At 35.4% G+C, this 16,156-nt stretch overlaps 2 protein-coding genes across 2 annotated transcripts; both read right to left on the bottom strand.

Annotated features, from left to right (window-relative positions):
- Positions 1–1,443: 1,443 nt before the first annotated feature.
- LOC147273422 (Calcium-binding EF-hand family protein) lies at positions 1,444–5,323 on the bottom strand. The gene is made up of 2 exons (XM_086227684.1): positions 4,395–5,323; positions 1,444–1,672 (listed from the first exon to the last, which is right to left on the bottom strand). Exon 1 carries the CDS (start codon positions 4,945–4,947, stop codon positions 4,456–4,458), a length of 492 nt encoding a protein of 163 aa, XP_086083810.1. The 5' UTR covers positions 4,948–5,323; the 3' UTR covers positions 1,444–1,672; positions 4,395–4,455.
- A 271-nt stretch (positions 5,324–5,594) lies between these two features.
- LOC147273421 (Plastid-lipid associated protein PAP / fibrillin family protein) lies at positions 5,595–9,967 on the bottom strand. The gene is made up of 3 exons (XM_086257018.1): positions 9,360–9,967; positions 6,222–6,417; positions 5,595–6,058 (listed from the first exon to the last, which is right to left on the bottom strand). The coding sequence occupies exons 1-3, from the start codon at positions 9,920–9,922 to the stop codon at positions 5,747–5,749; spliced, it is 1,071 nt and encodes a 356-aa protein (XP_086113144.1). The 5' UTR covers positions 9,923–9,967; the 3' UTR covers positions 5,595–5,746.
- Between the last annotated feature and the right edge of the window lie 6,189 nt (positions 9,968–16,156).

Genomic DNA, 16,156 nt, shown 5'->3' with positions numbered 1-16,156 from the left:
GTTGAGTAGCACTCGAGCTCATTTCAAGAAATGTTTGAACACCCCTCAAACACTATTCGATAGGGTTCGACCACCACTTGAGGGGTGTTCGAGCAATTCTTGAGAGGAGCTGATGCAGTACAATCTGCCAAGGTTTACAAACGTAAACCTAAAAGAACAAGAAGCCTGGAATCCACCAGGAAATTGAGAGAAAACCTCAACAATTAGTTTGATAAAATAATAATAGAATAATCCGGCTAGCAATTGTAAAAATTGCTTAAGTACGCTTAAAGAAACCCTAGGGCGCAAACAACCATATAATTAAGGCCCACGGGTAATGACAAACCCAAATAAAATATAAACGAGAATAAATAAAATGTCTAAAAGTTTAGAATGCAGTTTTGAGGCCCTAAACGATCTCGGATGGCCAAAAAAGCCTATACATCATTGCATAGCGATGAGTTTGACTCGTCTCGTGATTTCCTTCGAAACGATATGCATTAGTACCACTTTCAGAGCCAAACCCTTCGACTAGTAGAAATCATTTCCCAAATTTCTTGGGTTTGCAACGATCAAGCTGTTACATAAACTTCTCCGTCATCCGTTCTGCATCAGGAGCTCAAGCACTACTCGAAGGTCAAATTTCTAAAATTTATTTCAAAGAGTTAAAAGTTTTTAATGGAAAGCGAAAAGGAATCATTTTTTCAAAATTTCTCCTTCTTTTTGGTACAAAGCAGTCTAAAGAGAAAGGGTGAGATTTGAATTATGGCATTATTTTTTCATTCATCATCAAGGCAAACATTAAGTGCCCTTCACATAAGAGGTCTACTTGTGTATCAAGTCGATGGACAATGGCCTCTGGATAGAGATTGGTGGTCATGAATACATAAACAGATTTGAGAAAATTTAAATATAGGTCACATAAATTATTTACTGCATTTATAGTTCATTCATAATCCAACAGGGAAGTATGAAAAACTAGCCCAAATTTTACTCAATTAAATACTTTTAGCCCATTTTTTCAAGTTTTGGAAATCCAACTCTTGATTATTACTCAAACTCTCCTCGAGAATTCTTGACAGTGTTCAAACACTTATGGATAAGAGCTCCGAGCTCGAACATTACTCGAGGATTAAATTTCTGAAACATTAAAAAAATGGTTAAAAGTCTTGAACATAAACCAAAAAGTACTAGTTTTCAAAAAATTTCATAGAAAAGTTAATTCATTTGCCCTGTAACTTTATTCTTTGCATTGGTGTGGGATCCTTGAGATAAATTGTAATTTGCATATGTGCAACAAAAGAAAAGAAAATTTCTAAATTGCTATCATAATCTAATTTTCTGAAATTGTAACTATTAGCAAACAAAAGTAACTATGGAAAGGTATAAGCATTGTTCCCAACAACGGCCATAAAATCCAACAAAAGAGAAAGTTCACAACCTAGGAATTTAAAGCACGTCTTAATTTGACTGAGAAACGGGAAGATGAAGAAGAGAAAGGGAAATTCCAACAAACTTTCTGACTTACCAAAATGTTCCTTCTAACTCAGATTGTCAAAAAGAGATAAATGTCACTTTTATCATGGACAACAAGGTTCATGAATGAAAAGATACTTAACTGTAGTAGCACAGTGGCCATGTTGGAGTAGAACAATCTGCTGGTGGGTCATTTTTTCTAGGAAAACTGTCTAACCTGCAACAAACAAGTTGTTGATGCAAATTCTCGTGAGGTAGATGCAACAACGTAGAGATGATGACTTGGCTGATCTGAAGCCCTGCTGGATGATGATATGGATGTTGATTGGGATCTTCCTGTAGACAAACACAAGATCAAAGGAGATGGACCGGTGTGGTACCAGCCAAACACACTCCGATGATGAAATCAGTGGTGATGTTTGATGATAGATGAGGAAGAACAAAGGATGAACTTGGGAGAATAGGAAGAACAAGGCAAATGTTCTGGGTTATTCTCAGCAAGTTGGGTATGCTCTTTGGTGAGTGGGAATTTTTGTGTAAGTGTTTTTTTGGATAGGTTGATAGCTCTCGTTTTGCACATATGAGTTGATATATATATAAGCAAAGGAAGACTTGATGAGTAAGATACCTGCATGTGAATGAATGGTTGCCAGTGACCCACGCGTTTAGTCAGAACTAGTTGCAGGCACAGCTACTTACCTCCTCAGCATTCAATGTTGCATTGAATGCTCTATTAAATGCAAGGTTGGAAAGTTCAGGCAAACTACCTCAATAGTCATGGATGCAGACTGGGATATTCCATCTGTCAGAGGATTTGTGTCAGGTGCATTTAAGTGTGGCGGTTCACTCCAACGTGCTCTTCCTGGGATTGGTGGCGGAGAGCCGAGCCGAACCGAGCAGATGCCTTTACGCGTATGCATGAAGTCCATGAGTGATCAGATCAGACATGGGATTCCAGACCGAGCCGAACCAAAAGATAGGGGTCCCTCAGAGTCCTAACTAGCCGACGCCAGAGCTCGAAAGGAGGTCATTTCAGTGCCGAGCCGAACCGGGATGATCGTGGAAAGTTGGGCACTCAATCCCTTGGAAGATCATCGGTTCGGCTCGGACCGAACATGGAGGGCCCGGCATGGAGACCCGGTCTGAGCTGGCAAAGGAAGTGCTGACCAATGATGATGTGGAGGTCAAACATTGAAGTTAGATCTGACCAGCCACGTGTCCGGTCCTGGTTGGCTATTGGATTGGTGTGGATTTATCCACAAACACAAGTCATGCATTGATTTTCAGAATGTAATTAACTACCGATTGTTCTTTGAATGCAAAAGTCGAAATCATACGAAAAAATAAATCAACCTCTTCATTTATGCAGGGGTTCTCTTAACACATTTAGAAAAATCGATATATGTTTAACATAGATGGTTAGTACAAAGTAAAAACAAAGAAAATTTACGAATTACATGCATTTGTGTGCGCTGAAATGAATTGTGTTGCCATTTCTCTCTGTTTCCCTCTTGAAATAGTGGGATTCATCAAGCATGTAAATATTGACATTGTATTGGTCCAACCCAACTTTAGTTTATAACTCACAGTTTCTGCTGATTCACATGCATTTGTATCAATTTAGGGTTAAAAAGCTAACTGATCAGCTTCCTATTTACTAGATAGAGAATGAAATTGAACTGATGCATTCCACAATCAGTTTGGCCCACCTTTCTTCAATTCCATTCTCAGCATAACCACTTCTATAAAATCACATTCTTCCCTGCGATTTGCCCTATTTGTGTCTTCTTCCAATCCTATTTCATATTTTTTACTTGTCCTCCTCAATTTCAAGTCATGAAACACTTCACGGTCTATGATGATGCTGACTTCACCAGTCCATGACAATGTTGTCCTGAATTTCTCTATTCAGTTTTGAAAAGGCTCTTGAAGTGATCCATAGTCGCAGCCGTAATTTCTGTCTCTTGTTCTAGCCAAATGCTCATCAGTCCTTTTGACACTATTCTTCTGCCTTGTTTGAATGGTAGTCAAGTGGACGAATCTAGTATTTGAATCCCCTGAATTTCACCAATTCACCCTTGCTCCTTGATGACATTGCATCTCCTCTCTTCCCCACAACTCATCCACTTGTCTTGTTATTTCTTTGGCTCCTTAAAGAGCATTCTCTTCATATTCCTTTTCCCAAACTTGTACCAAGTCCGCCATCAACTGGTCTATGGCTTTCTTACTCTTAAAATAGGTGAGTTTACTCCATTCTAGCAAGATTTGTTGCATGCATGATTTCAATTTTTGAATCCTTCGGAATGTCTTTGATCCAACCTGTTCAACTTCCCAGCCTCTCTTAACGACCCCTTCACAATCTTGATTGAAGCCCACAAAGCTTCAAATCTAAACAGCCTAGCTTGGAACCTTGCCAATCCCTAGGCCAAGTAGATAATTATGGGTCAGTGATCAGATGCCATCGCAGGCATATAGTCCATTTTCCATTTTCATTGTTTATGTTTCTAGATGTGATGTAAGAATAATAACATTCGACTTATCATTAGAACATGCAAGTTCATTAGATCTTGATCCCTGCCGACTTGGTAAAAACTTAAAAGCAGTAAATGCCTTGCTTGACCACTGGAAATATTCCATGAATTACAATATTAGTTCACATAATTTGGACCAAAAGAAGATAGCTTCGTCAATGTACTCTCTTGTCTGAGTTTTTATCCTTTCATTCACACCCTCCGAAAGAAATTAAAGATCATGCATGCTCCTAAATATTTGTTTCACAAATTAATTATTATATTGAAGACTAACTAACAAGAAAAACTTGCATGGAACAACGAATACTCTTCTCTCCTCTAGGTGTCTATTTTTATAACACGTGATGAAACAGATAGACACATAAAACAAACAAAAAACGAAAGATTGAGGAAACATGATATTAATACCTGAAATTAAAGAAAATTGAATGGAAATCCGAAACAATAAGTTCGGAGGATCGATGAAGATTCAAGACCAAGAATTATCAAAAGCAGCAGAAGTAATAGCGTGCGCAAACTCTTGAAAATTAATTCTACCATCTCCATCAGTATCAGCCTCTTTGATCATCCCCGTCAACTCCTCAGCCGTAAGCGCATGTCCAAGCTTAGCCATGGAGTGAGCCAACTCGGCCGCGGTGATGAACCCGTTGCCGTCCCGATCGAACATCCTGAACAACTGTTTCAGCTGCTCCTCCGTGTACGGCGACTTGGCAGAGAGGAGCTCCGGCGCCACCAGCGCCACGAACTCCGAGAACTCCACCAGGCCATTGCTGTTGGTGTCGGCCTTTTGGATCAGGCTTTCCAGCTGGTCTGGGCCGGGCTTTAGGCCCAGTGACCGCAGAAGCGAGCCCAGCTCCAGCTGCGTCAGGCTCCCGTCGTTGTTGCGATCGAAAGACCGGAAGATTTCACGCAGGTCCGCGATTTGGTCGTCGTCTAGCTTCACTGGCTGCTTGTTGCTCATGTCCAACAACTATTAATTTTTCTTTTTCTCCAATTTTTTCTAATTCAGTATTAATTCCACAAGAGAATTCAAATTCTTGAGTTGGATCGATGATGGATCATGATTTGTTCTTCCAATTTCTACAAGGATTTTGGTTTTGTTGGTGTGTGAATGGATCCATGTTTATGGTGGTTGTTGTTTGAGTCAGAGGGAGGCAATTGGAAAGATCCAAGATCTCCTTAAATGTCGGCGGATCAATTGATCTTCAGTCTTGACCGAAATATCGGATCCGATATATGAATCAATAACACAGAAGAAAGAGAATTAGGTAGACAATACACAGAGAGAGTTTATATGGTTGTGTGTTTGATTTTGTGAATAAGAAAATGCGGTGAAAGACGCGGGAATTACGTGACAAGTGTACTGCCTGCACTGCACTGCACTGCACTGCACGTCTTTGTTGTTGGTTTGCTGTCAACGGCTTTTTAATCCCAATCACATTTCATTCATACACCGCAGGGGTGACCTAAATATTGTCCTACAGGTATTCCACTGGCTATATGTCCCACTATGTGGAAAAAATTTCTGTTTAATTTTTAATCCCAATCACATAGATGCAGAGAATCTTATAATTTATCCTAGGCCTCTCAGCAATGCAGACAGGAAGGTGGTAAATAGGGGCACATCTTCCATATCTGGAAATTTTTTAATATACATGATACAAATACAACCATTTTCCTTCCATACAAGTAAAATCACCCAAGGGGCTCTATATGTATATATGCCTTGCTTTATCGACAACACAGTTTAAAGTACCACATTACTGATCTAGAAGAGGACTCCCTTCTCTAGCAAGCACAAAAAGACCACCATCCCCCCTGGAGATCCGGAGATCCTCATCAAGGTACGTAATGAGAAGCCAAGACTTTGTCCGGTCACCTGGAATGGGAACCTTAAGTGGTTGCTGACCAGAAATGGCTCTTGAAATACTTGCAACAGCTTCCTGCAAAGAATTGAGAGTCTGCTGCACAGGTGACAAATTGATTGTCTGCCCAAAGATATCCACATCTTGTGGGAGATCAATGCTTGACTTTATGTCTGGAGGCTGAAAGGTGCCTTCCTTGAATTGCACCTGAATATATTGAGAAGTAAACAAGTAAGGTCCTGGTACTCATCCACCATTGTTATAACTTCGAGTTCTTTATATTATATTTATTAACTCATTACTCTACAACTATGAACAATGTCCTGTTTTAGAAGAATTTTATTCAGTCAGATAACAATGCAAGTGATACCTGAATTCTTGAAGGACTTTTAACTTCAAAGCTAGCAGAGGCATTGAAAGAGAGAGTGGCAAAAGGGCCGGACAATGTGGTGGAGTTCACAATGGTTAGGCTGCTGGTGTCAATTGCTTGGCTTATTTTATCCACTTTCAACAAAGGTATACTACCTACTGCAAGAAGTGGCAACAGTTCGGAGAATGCAGTGTACCTGATTTATAGAAATCAAAACAAATAAGCGAAAACAGGGAAATCAGGTGCAGTTGATAAGATCTTAGGGCAAAAGAGAAAAGAAAACAATGAACCATTTAATCTATCTTTCACAAGGCCAATCATCCAATTGTTGCAGGACATCCAGGTCAAAAGCAAACAGAGAAATAAAATGTTTCCATCCATCATAATGTATCATCTAGGATGCACTATAGATACAGTACATGGTTTTTTGTTTCATAGTGGCCCCACAATTTGTTCCACAATGCTACTGATACTTTTATGCTATTGTGGTATAGCCGCTAAATGAAGAGCATAATTCCCACCAGTGTTATCATTGACCCTTGGTTCATGTTTGGATACATGCAAGCTTGTTACAGACATCCAGAAATATAAAAGTAGAAGACGAAAAGTATCTATGAAACTTTAAGGTTGCAACTTTAATTAAAATGAAGAAAAGAGATAATGTGCATGGCTTCACATAAACTAATATAATATGATACCAATCCATTATTAAATTGACACGAATGTTAAATATATAGACAGCCACATAATTATAGCTAAACTGGAAGAAAAATGAAAAAAAAAAAAGGAAGAAACAAAGAAACATAACCATTTAGGCCACGTTTGTTTCACCGTGCTAGCTAGTGCTAGCTAGGATTGTGTTAAATAACCCAACAAACCCATGTTTGGTAAGGCCCAGTATTATTTTAAGTGGGACTATCTACCACCGCTTCTTCTAACACAGTGAACTATGCGTTGGTAAATAGCGAGGGTTGAAGACACCTCACTATCTAAGAACTGGATTGCGACTCGCAAAATAATACAAACCTAGAGAGAGAGAGAGAGAGAGAGAGGCTCCGTTTGTAGACTTCGCCCCCTTCTCTCTATCTCTCCTCTCTCTCCTCTCTCCTCTCTCTTCTCCCCTTCTCCCTTTCTCTCTATCTCTCTATCTCTCTATCTCTCTATCTCTCCTATGGTGGGCTTGGGGAATAGCCAAATGGGTGTCGGTGGTGGGATTTGGTTTTGATTTTGATCAGATAGCGTGAGAGGGTTGATGGGGAATTGCTCTGGTTTTGATTTTGATCAGATAGTGTGAGAAGGTTGATTTTCACAGATTTTTGTGGTGAGATTTCAAAGATTGGAGATGGATATGAGGGTGAGAAAGACACAAAGACAGGTCTACTGGGTTTTTTGACTGGGTTTTTTGTTTTTTGGGATTGATCAATTGGAATATTGATTTATTATTTTCATTGGGTTTTTTCTGGGTTTTGATCTAATGGGGTTTATCTTCTCTGTTTCCCTCATGGGCTTTTATCTAACTTTTATTGATCTTCTAGATGATTCTGCTGGTCAATGGCTTTGGAAAAAAAAAAAAAAAAAAGTATTTGATTTATAAAAAAAAATGTTAGATGAGATGGTGTACAGGGAAAAGGAGAGATGCAATCTCATTTGATAGTATTTTTTTTTTAAATAACAAATTAATCAATTATTTTAGACATTAAAACTATGGAAAATTTGATGATTAAATATTAACCCTTCAAATTATATTAAAAGGGTTTAATTATTAATATATGTATTTAAAATAATTATAGCTCACTTCGATGATGCAGCAAACATAGGATAGTGTTATTTTGCTTATCCAGCTTCCTAATCCGACACATCACCAAACATAATATTTACTTAGTCCAGCTTACTCCAGTCCAACACAGTCCAGCACAAGCCTTAATAATAATACAGGCTAATACAATCCAGTGTAACAAATGAGCCCTTAGAGTATGTAACAATACACATATTATGTGCAACTCTACTATGCAACAACTTTGGCATCATTTGAAGAGCTAAATTATTAAAAGCAAAAGTCACAAAATGGAAACCTTCTTCAAGAACAAACAATTACCTAAACCCACAGCCTCAACAGAGCAGTGGTAATTATAAGAACTTGGATGATCCTCCCTCCAACCAATAAAAATAATGGGGTGTCTTGAAGCATGAACATTACACCAATAGTAGGAAAAGGAAACACACAATCATTTCTTTTCTCTTTTGATTAAAGGAAAAACCAAAATCACTGAGAAGCCAAGCATTACATTTTTGAAAACCAATACCTCCTTTCCTTTTCAAATAAAATTATTTGGCGAATTGTGGTAACCACTATAAACTGGGATTAGCTATATTAGGATAGTTCAAGTTAGGTGATGAAATTTACCATACCAAGTTGAATAAAAGTGCACAACACAACATATGCCCTTACCCTCATTCAATCTTTTGACTCTCTTCATAAAATAGAGTATCAACCTTAAATTGAAGAAATTATATGCAATGCACTGTTCCACAGGAAAGGCTTCTATAACTTTAAAAAGAATCCATTACGTGTTTTATCTCAGTGGCAAAGAGATGCAAAGAAAAAGGATTTTCATGCCTAGTTTCTTTCAGCCCAATAAAGAAACCACAAAATCAAAAACTAGCAGATCAGCTATTCAACATGTCGGACACCTACGAGATGCACGGCTTCATTATTATTTTCAATTCCAAACTGAAACCCAATTCCCAAAGACATGAAAATTATGTACGATGAAAACATGATCAATTACTGTACTAAAATCAAATCGGCAGATTAATATTGTGTAAAACTTTTTATTAAAACTAATGCATGAAACAAACAGCCCAACATATTTATAGCATGTAGTTGATCACTATAAACAGAATTTAACAGCTATTGTTGTTAGGTATTCAATCCAAAAGTGACATAAATTTCTACTTTTTTCAAAATGACTTAAATTTCTATATGAAAATGCTGGATAAGTCAAATGCACATCATATTCTATTGTCTTCAGAAATGTAATTTATAATACATATCTGTATTAGTGCATTCATAAATTATACATTATAAATTATATATAACTCTTGCAAAGCAAAACTTAGACAGAAAGTTGAACTTACAGCAAAACCCAGTTTCCATCAAGAAGCCCCGGGTTCTCCGTGGGAGCCGGGTTGGGATTTTCCGCCTCCAACTGGTTAACCAACTCTAGAACCTCCGCTCTGACCTCCGACCCGGCCCGAAACCCGAGTTCGGTCCCGTAAACCGTGTCTGCCAAGCACCTCTTGAGCTCACTAAGCCTATCATTCACGTTCGGCTCCTTCGTCTCAACCTCAGCTTTGGCCGGACTTCCATTCCCAATTTCCACGTACTCATCTCCTCCTCCTCCTCCTCCCCACTCATCCTCGTTCTCCGGAGGGTCCGATTGGGAGATTTTGGATTCGGGTTCGGGCTCAGGATCGGCTTTATCGCCCCATTCGTCAGTAATCTTGGCCGGACGGTCGCCGTCGGTGGGGGTGTTGTCAGCAAGAGAGGAGCGTAGGCGGAGTGAGGGGAGCTTAGGGTTAGGGTTTGGGAAGGGGAGAGAGAGGAGGGAGAGAGATTGGGGTTTTGGGGTTGGAAATGAGAGTGGGTTGTTGCGGCTTTTGGAGAAGAGAGAAGAGTGTGAGGTGAAGATGAGAGCCATTCCCTTGGGTTCAAAGTGTTTTGTGCCTGTGCGTGAGATAGGTTTTCTTATTGTTGCTTAAAAGGGTACCAAAATCATCTATTACAGTTTTTAGATGGAGACCAATAAAATCTTTTTAATTTAAAAAAAAAAATTTAATTTATAATAAAGTTCTCTCTCAATTTGAAGATATTTATCTTCCTCATATGTAGAGTATTCAAAATTTTGGAGTTAAAATCTAACATAAAATTGTCAAAGAAGAAAAATAAAAGGACTTAATTAAAAATTTTAAATTACTACCAGTATTAGTCTAAAAAAGATTCATAAAATAGACTGAACTCTAAATCTGCCTAAAAATAATGCATTAACCCACAAAATGGAAAATAATCAAATATGTAAGAAATAAAAATATATATAAATACATTTCAATTGTACCAATATCTGGGTTTGTATATATAGGTACATTTCAAGTTAGTTCACGAACTATAAAACATTTTAAATTCCTCATTAACTATATAGGGTGTTTTTGAATAAAAAAGGTATAAGGTGTTTTTGGAACATGCTGGGTTCAAACCTATGACCACTTGAGGAGAGTGAAAGTGTGAATTCCCACTATACTATTTAGTCACTTATGATATTTAAGTACATGCAATATATTTATAGGCATACTGATACTTGAAATATAATAATTTATAAAATTATAATTGGTATTCTACACCATAACCTTATACACTAAACCATAAAGTCTGAAATTTTATACCTTAAAAATTAACCCTATACTCTAATAATTTTAGTATATAAATTATAAATTATAGTTTTGAATTTTTAGTAATATTTTTACAATATAGAAACTATAAATTATATAAAATATAAACTAGTAATATTTTTAGACCTTTTGCAATGATAATATTTAAATAGAGACCTAAAATAATATCTTAAAAAAAAAAAAGGAATGATATATAAAATATATTTAATTTTATAAATTATTATATTTCAAGTATCAGTAAGCCTATAAATATATTTCATGTACTTGGATTTCATAAGTGGTTAAGTGGTGTAGTGAGAATTCATATTTTGACTCTCCTTATAAGGTCATGAGTTCGAACCCCAGCATGTGCAAAAAACACCTTACATCTTTTTTATTCAATATATATAACTTTTATATAATATAAAATATATAAATAATCCGGTTTGGTTCGGTTTTTTTGTCAACCCGATTTTGTCAACCATTCTGTATTTTTTTGTTAGTTCATGGACCAACTTGAAATGAACCCTATAGTTAATGGGAAAATTTGAAATGTTTTATAGTTCGTTGACCAATTTAAAATGAACTATATAGTTAATGAGAAAATTTGAAATATTTTATAGTTCATAGACCAACTTGAAATGGACTCTATAGTTAGTGAATGTAAATGTAAATGTAAATGTAATTAAGCCATATATATATTACAAACTATATTTGGTCCATCATAAATTACAAACTATTTGGTACATTACAAACTATATTTGGTACATTACAAACTATATATATATATATATATAAAAGTACATTTCAATTCTACCAATAGCTAGGTTAGTATATATACAGGCTCCTTCTGTTGAGGTATACCTCAACTTATTTATGTTGAGGTATGACCTTGTTGGGGCCCACACGAGTCGTTTTGTGTCGATCCGAACCGTTCACAAGGATCATCTTCATTGATAGATCATCCTTGCAAAAAATTAGCCAAATCGGAAATCATTTGCCTATCTAACTTTGATAAAACAAATGGATGGTTTCATCGAAAATATTTGGTTCGTCCATTTATTTGATCAAAGTTAGATAGGCAAATGATTTCCGATTTGGCTAATTTTTTGCAAGGATGATCTATCAATGGAGATGTAAAAATTGAACGGTTCGGATCGACACAAAACTACTCGTGTAGGCCCCAATAAGGTATACCTCAACATAAATAAGTTGAGGTATACCTCAACAGAAGGAGCCTGAGTATATATATATATATATATATATATATAGCTACATTTCATTTGTACCAATACCTAAGTTGCCATTGAAATGTACCACAGATAATTTGTAATGCACCAAATAGTTTATAATATCTGATGTACCAAATATATATAGTTAGTAATGTACTATATAGTTTGTAATATATGATGCACCAAATATAGTCTGTAACGTACCAAAATGTTTGTAAATTATGATGTACCAAACAAAGTTTGTAATGTGTGTGTGTGTATATATATATAGGTAGAGAGACCAACTTAGGTATTGGTACAATTGAAATGTACCCATAATGACTTTTTTTCCTTGTTTGACTATTTTTTATTTTGTTGACTAATGCATTTTTATTAGATTTTTATAATTTAAACCCCACAATTAATTTTAGGATAATATAATATTATAATATTAGGATATATAATATAAAACTATGATAATATAATGATAATATTTGGATAGTATTAAGATTTAAATATCATTAATTTTAGGATAATATTAGACATTTTTTAAATTAAAAATATTGGACAATATTTTTGAACCTTAGTTAAAAATAAAAGGGAGACTTATAGTGTAGTTCATTTTATAAGTATTTCTTAAACTAAGACAAGTAGTGATTTATGAATTTTAATTAAGTTCTTTTATTTTTCTTATTTAACGGTTTTATGTTAGATTTTAACTCCAAGATTTTGGGCGAAGCCCAAATCTCAAAATTAAAACCTAACATGCAGCCTCTACAAAACCCACTTTACACCTTAGGAGGGGAAATACCCTTCAAATAGAGGAAAATACCATTCAAATCGGGAAAAGACTTTATTATGAATTAAAATAATTTTCTTATAAATTAAAAGGACTTTATAATAAATTAAAATGATTTTCTTATAAATTATTATGAATTAAAAGAATTTTCCTATAAATTTTAAAATACCCTTGGTCTCCATCTAAAAACTGTTTTTCTAAAGGATCTAAGCCTAATATCTCAAAATAAAAAAGGCATATAAGGTATTAGTCTAAGTGAGAAGAGAAAATTAGACCGGCTTGTGAAGCACCCAAATCAAAATATGGGGCCCTATTACTTTGGGGGCCCAGTGCGGTTACACCACTTGCACCACCTCAGGATTGACCCTAGACTTATGTATCGGAGATCCTTTAACAAAAACCACACCGGTGTCTCAATGGTCTTTAGATTTCTTTTTTTTTTTTACAAGTTATTGAAGTCATTTTTATTACATGCGCAAAATTTTCTCCCACAAGTCTAGTGATATTTCTCTTCCTACTATTAGAAATGTTTGAATTTCAAATCTCCGCTCTTAAGATATAAGAAAAGAAAGAAAAAAAGTGACTTCTATCATTTTTTTTGTGTGCATAAATTCAATTTAGACACATAACTATATATGTCATTTCAACGGGGTCCTCGAACTTTAAAATATTTCAAATATACAGCCGATCTACTATCTAAATTGAAAAAGGAACTTCCGTCCATTGATTTGTTGAGAGATTAGTTAAATGCTAGCTTGGCTTTTGCTGATTAGGATTACTTGGCGACGTGGCGCTATCTCAGCAAACCTTTCCGCCAAATGAGCAACACGGTGACACATGTTCACCTAACTCCTGACACAGGCCCACAAACTCATTATCTCTTTCTCACTCGTCGAACACAGGTGAGAGATTTATATTCGAATTTGGGGAAAAACGTGATGTTTTTGGGACACTAAATAGTCAGGAGAACGTTCGACGAACGAGAAAGAGGTGATGAGTGTGTGGGCCCGTGTCAGATAGACATGTGTCGCTCATTTGGCGGGAAATGTATGCTGAGTTGGCGACACGTCGCCAATTAATACCCATTAGCAAAAGCCAAGCTGACATTTAACTGATCTCTCAATAAATCAATGGACGGAAGTCCATTTTTCAATTTAAATAATAAATCTGGTGTATATTTAAAATATTTTAAAGTTCGTAGATTCTATTGAAATGACATATATAGTTATATGTTTAAATTGAATTTATGCCTTCTTTTTTTTTTTTTTTGCCAAAGGCCTCTATCATCTTAACTTATTAAGCATCACATGCATAGATTAATCTAGGGTCATTTACAAAAAAAGTCAACAAAAAGTTTCAATATTATAAATAGGTCAATAAACAATTCTTAAATCCCAAAACAGTCACTATTGACTAAAATGAATTAAATGAAATTGCACTATACACTTTACAAAAGAGACATAATAAATACTAGAAATTACAGCCACTGTCACTGCCACCACTAGCGTTTGAAAATTAATAGAGAACTTGCAACCTGCAGCAAGATCCAACCCTTTGCCAAGCAAGATCCAACCTTTTGCCAATTTCATAGAGGACTTGCAACCTGCAGCAAAAAAGCCAAGATTTCTTCAAAATAAAAGTAAAAACCTAAACTACTTTGCAATAATTTCACCCTAAATTTTGTTACTGCATGTGTGATAGTCACCGATTCAAAATCAGTAACTGTGTGATAGTTACTGATTCGTCATCAATAATTGTGTGACAATCACCGATTCAAAATCAGTAATTGTGTGGCAGTCACTGATTCAGAATCAGTAATTGTGTGATAGTCACCGATTCAAAATCGGTAACTGTGTGACAATCACAAATTTTAAATAAGTAATTGTGTGATAGTCACCCATTCAAAATCAATAAATGTGTGATTGTCACTAATTCAAAATTAATAATTGTGTAACAATCACCGAATCAAAATGCATACTACCATAAAAATAATAAACACTAAACCAAAAACTTCAGCACTACAATGGAACATGCAAAACCACTAAAACAGAAACAATGGAGTCCGGCCAATTACTAACTAACCCAACCCAAACATCTTAACAAAACCTAATCAACTTTCCAAGTACTAAAATCAACCTCCAGCATAACGAGTTTACAAGAAAAAAAATTATACGCAATGATAAAAAACACATAAACCAACTCAAAAAAAAAAAAAAAAAAACACATTCACCAATTAGTAAAAGAGAACACAAATCTAGCCAGAAAATACGAGTAATTGAGAAATTAGAAACTGCAGCCTAAAGCAAAAGCCAAGATTTCTTCAAAATAATAATAAAAACCTAAACAAATATTGTTACACAGAAAAAAATAATAAAGGAGAAGGTCGGTGAAAAAGGTGGATAATATTCCTCTTAAAAAAAATAATATTGACTATCGTTTTTACGAAAAATCATTACCACTTGTTATTTAATTTAAAATTTCATTGAAAAAGTATGTTTAGTACTTTTTTTAGTGCCTAATTTTAAACACCCTACTCACCAAAAAAATTTGTCTAAACCCCCACCCATCTAGAAACTCTTTCAAAACCCCCTAAAATTTATAATCCTAAATTACCCTTCTGACGCATACTGACGCGCGCTGACGCATGCTGACGTCACTGTAACTGTTTTTTTTTTTTTTTTTTTTTTTAATTGAAGTTTTTGCTAAAACTCAATATTTCACTAAAACTAAAATCAAACACTGAAATTGAATTTCATTACACTAAAACTGAATTTCAAAAATTCAATTACACTGAAACTGAATTTCAAGAATTCAATTACACTGAAACTGAATTTCAGAAATTCAGTTACACTAAATTGAAGAATTCAGTTATGAATTCACTTACTGAAACTGAATTAAGTGATGAAACAATTACACCTCGACTAAAATGCAATTACACCTTAATTAAAAAACAATTACACCTTTACTAAAACAATTGCAATTCACTAAAACAGTTACACCTTTACTGAATTCCGTTTCACTAAAAAGAACACAGCAACCTTATCAAAAAAAAAAAAAACAACAATACAACAAGCATTGAGATGAGAGGAGTAGCCAACAATACAACGTCGTCCGATCACCTCACGCGCGACGAATACACGACAGTCGCCACTGCCTCGATCTGTTTCAACCTGCAAATTTGATTCATCATATTTCAGAACCATAATTTCATTCAAAATTCATTTAAAACTCATGTTTCACGAACTGAAACTGTTTCACTGAAACTGTTTCACGAACTGAAACTGTTTCACTGAAACTGTTTCACGAACTGAAACTGTTTCATCAATAAATGTTTAAATGCTCCTTAGCCATCAATAAAAAGATGGCTAAGGAGCATTTAAATAACATTTTAATCTTTAATTAAATAAGCATGACATTTACTGCACCACCACCACCACAATCAACCAACCTGCAACAATTACCATACCAACAAACTTTCACAACCAGCTCTAAAGACCAAC

This window comes from Dryas octopetala, chromosome 9 (assembly GCF_963921425.1).
Source record: "Dryas octopetala chromosome 9, drDryOcto1.1, whole genome shotgun sequence".
Classification (NCBI taxonomy): domain Eukaryota; kingdom Viridiplantae; phylum Streptophyta; class Magnoliopsida; order Rosales; family Rosaceae; genus Dryas; species Dryas octopetala.
The sequence above is the reverse complement of the archived record's forward strand: the minus strand, read 5'-3'. Positions and strand labels throughout refer to the sequence as shown.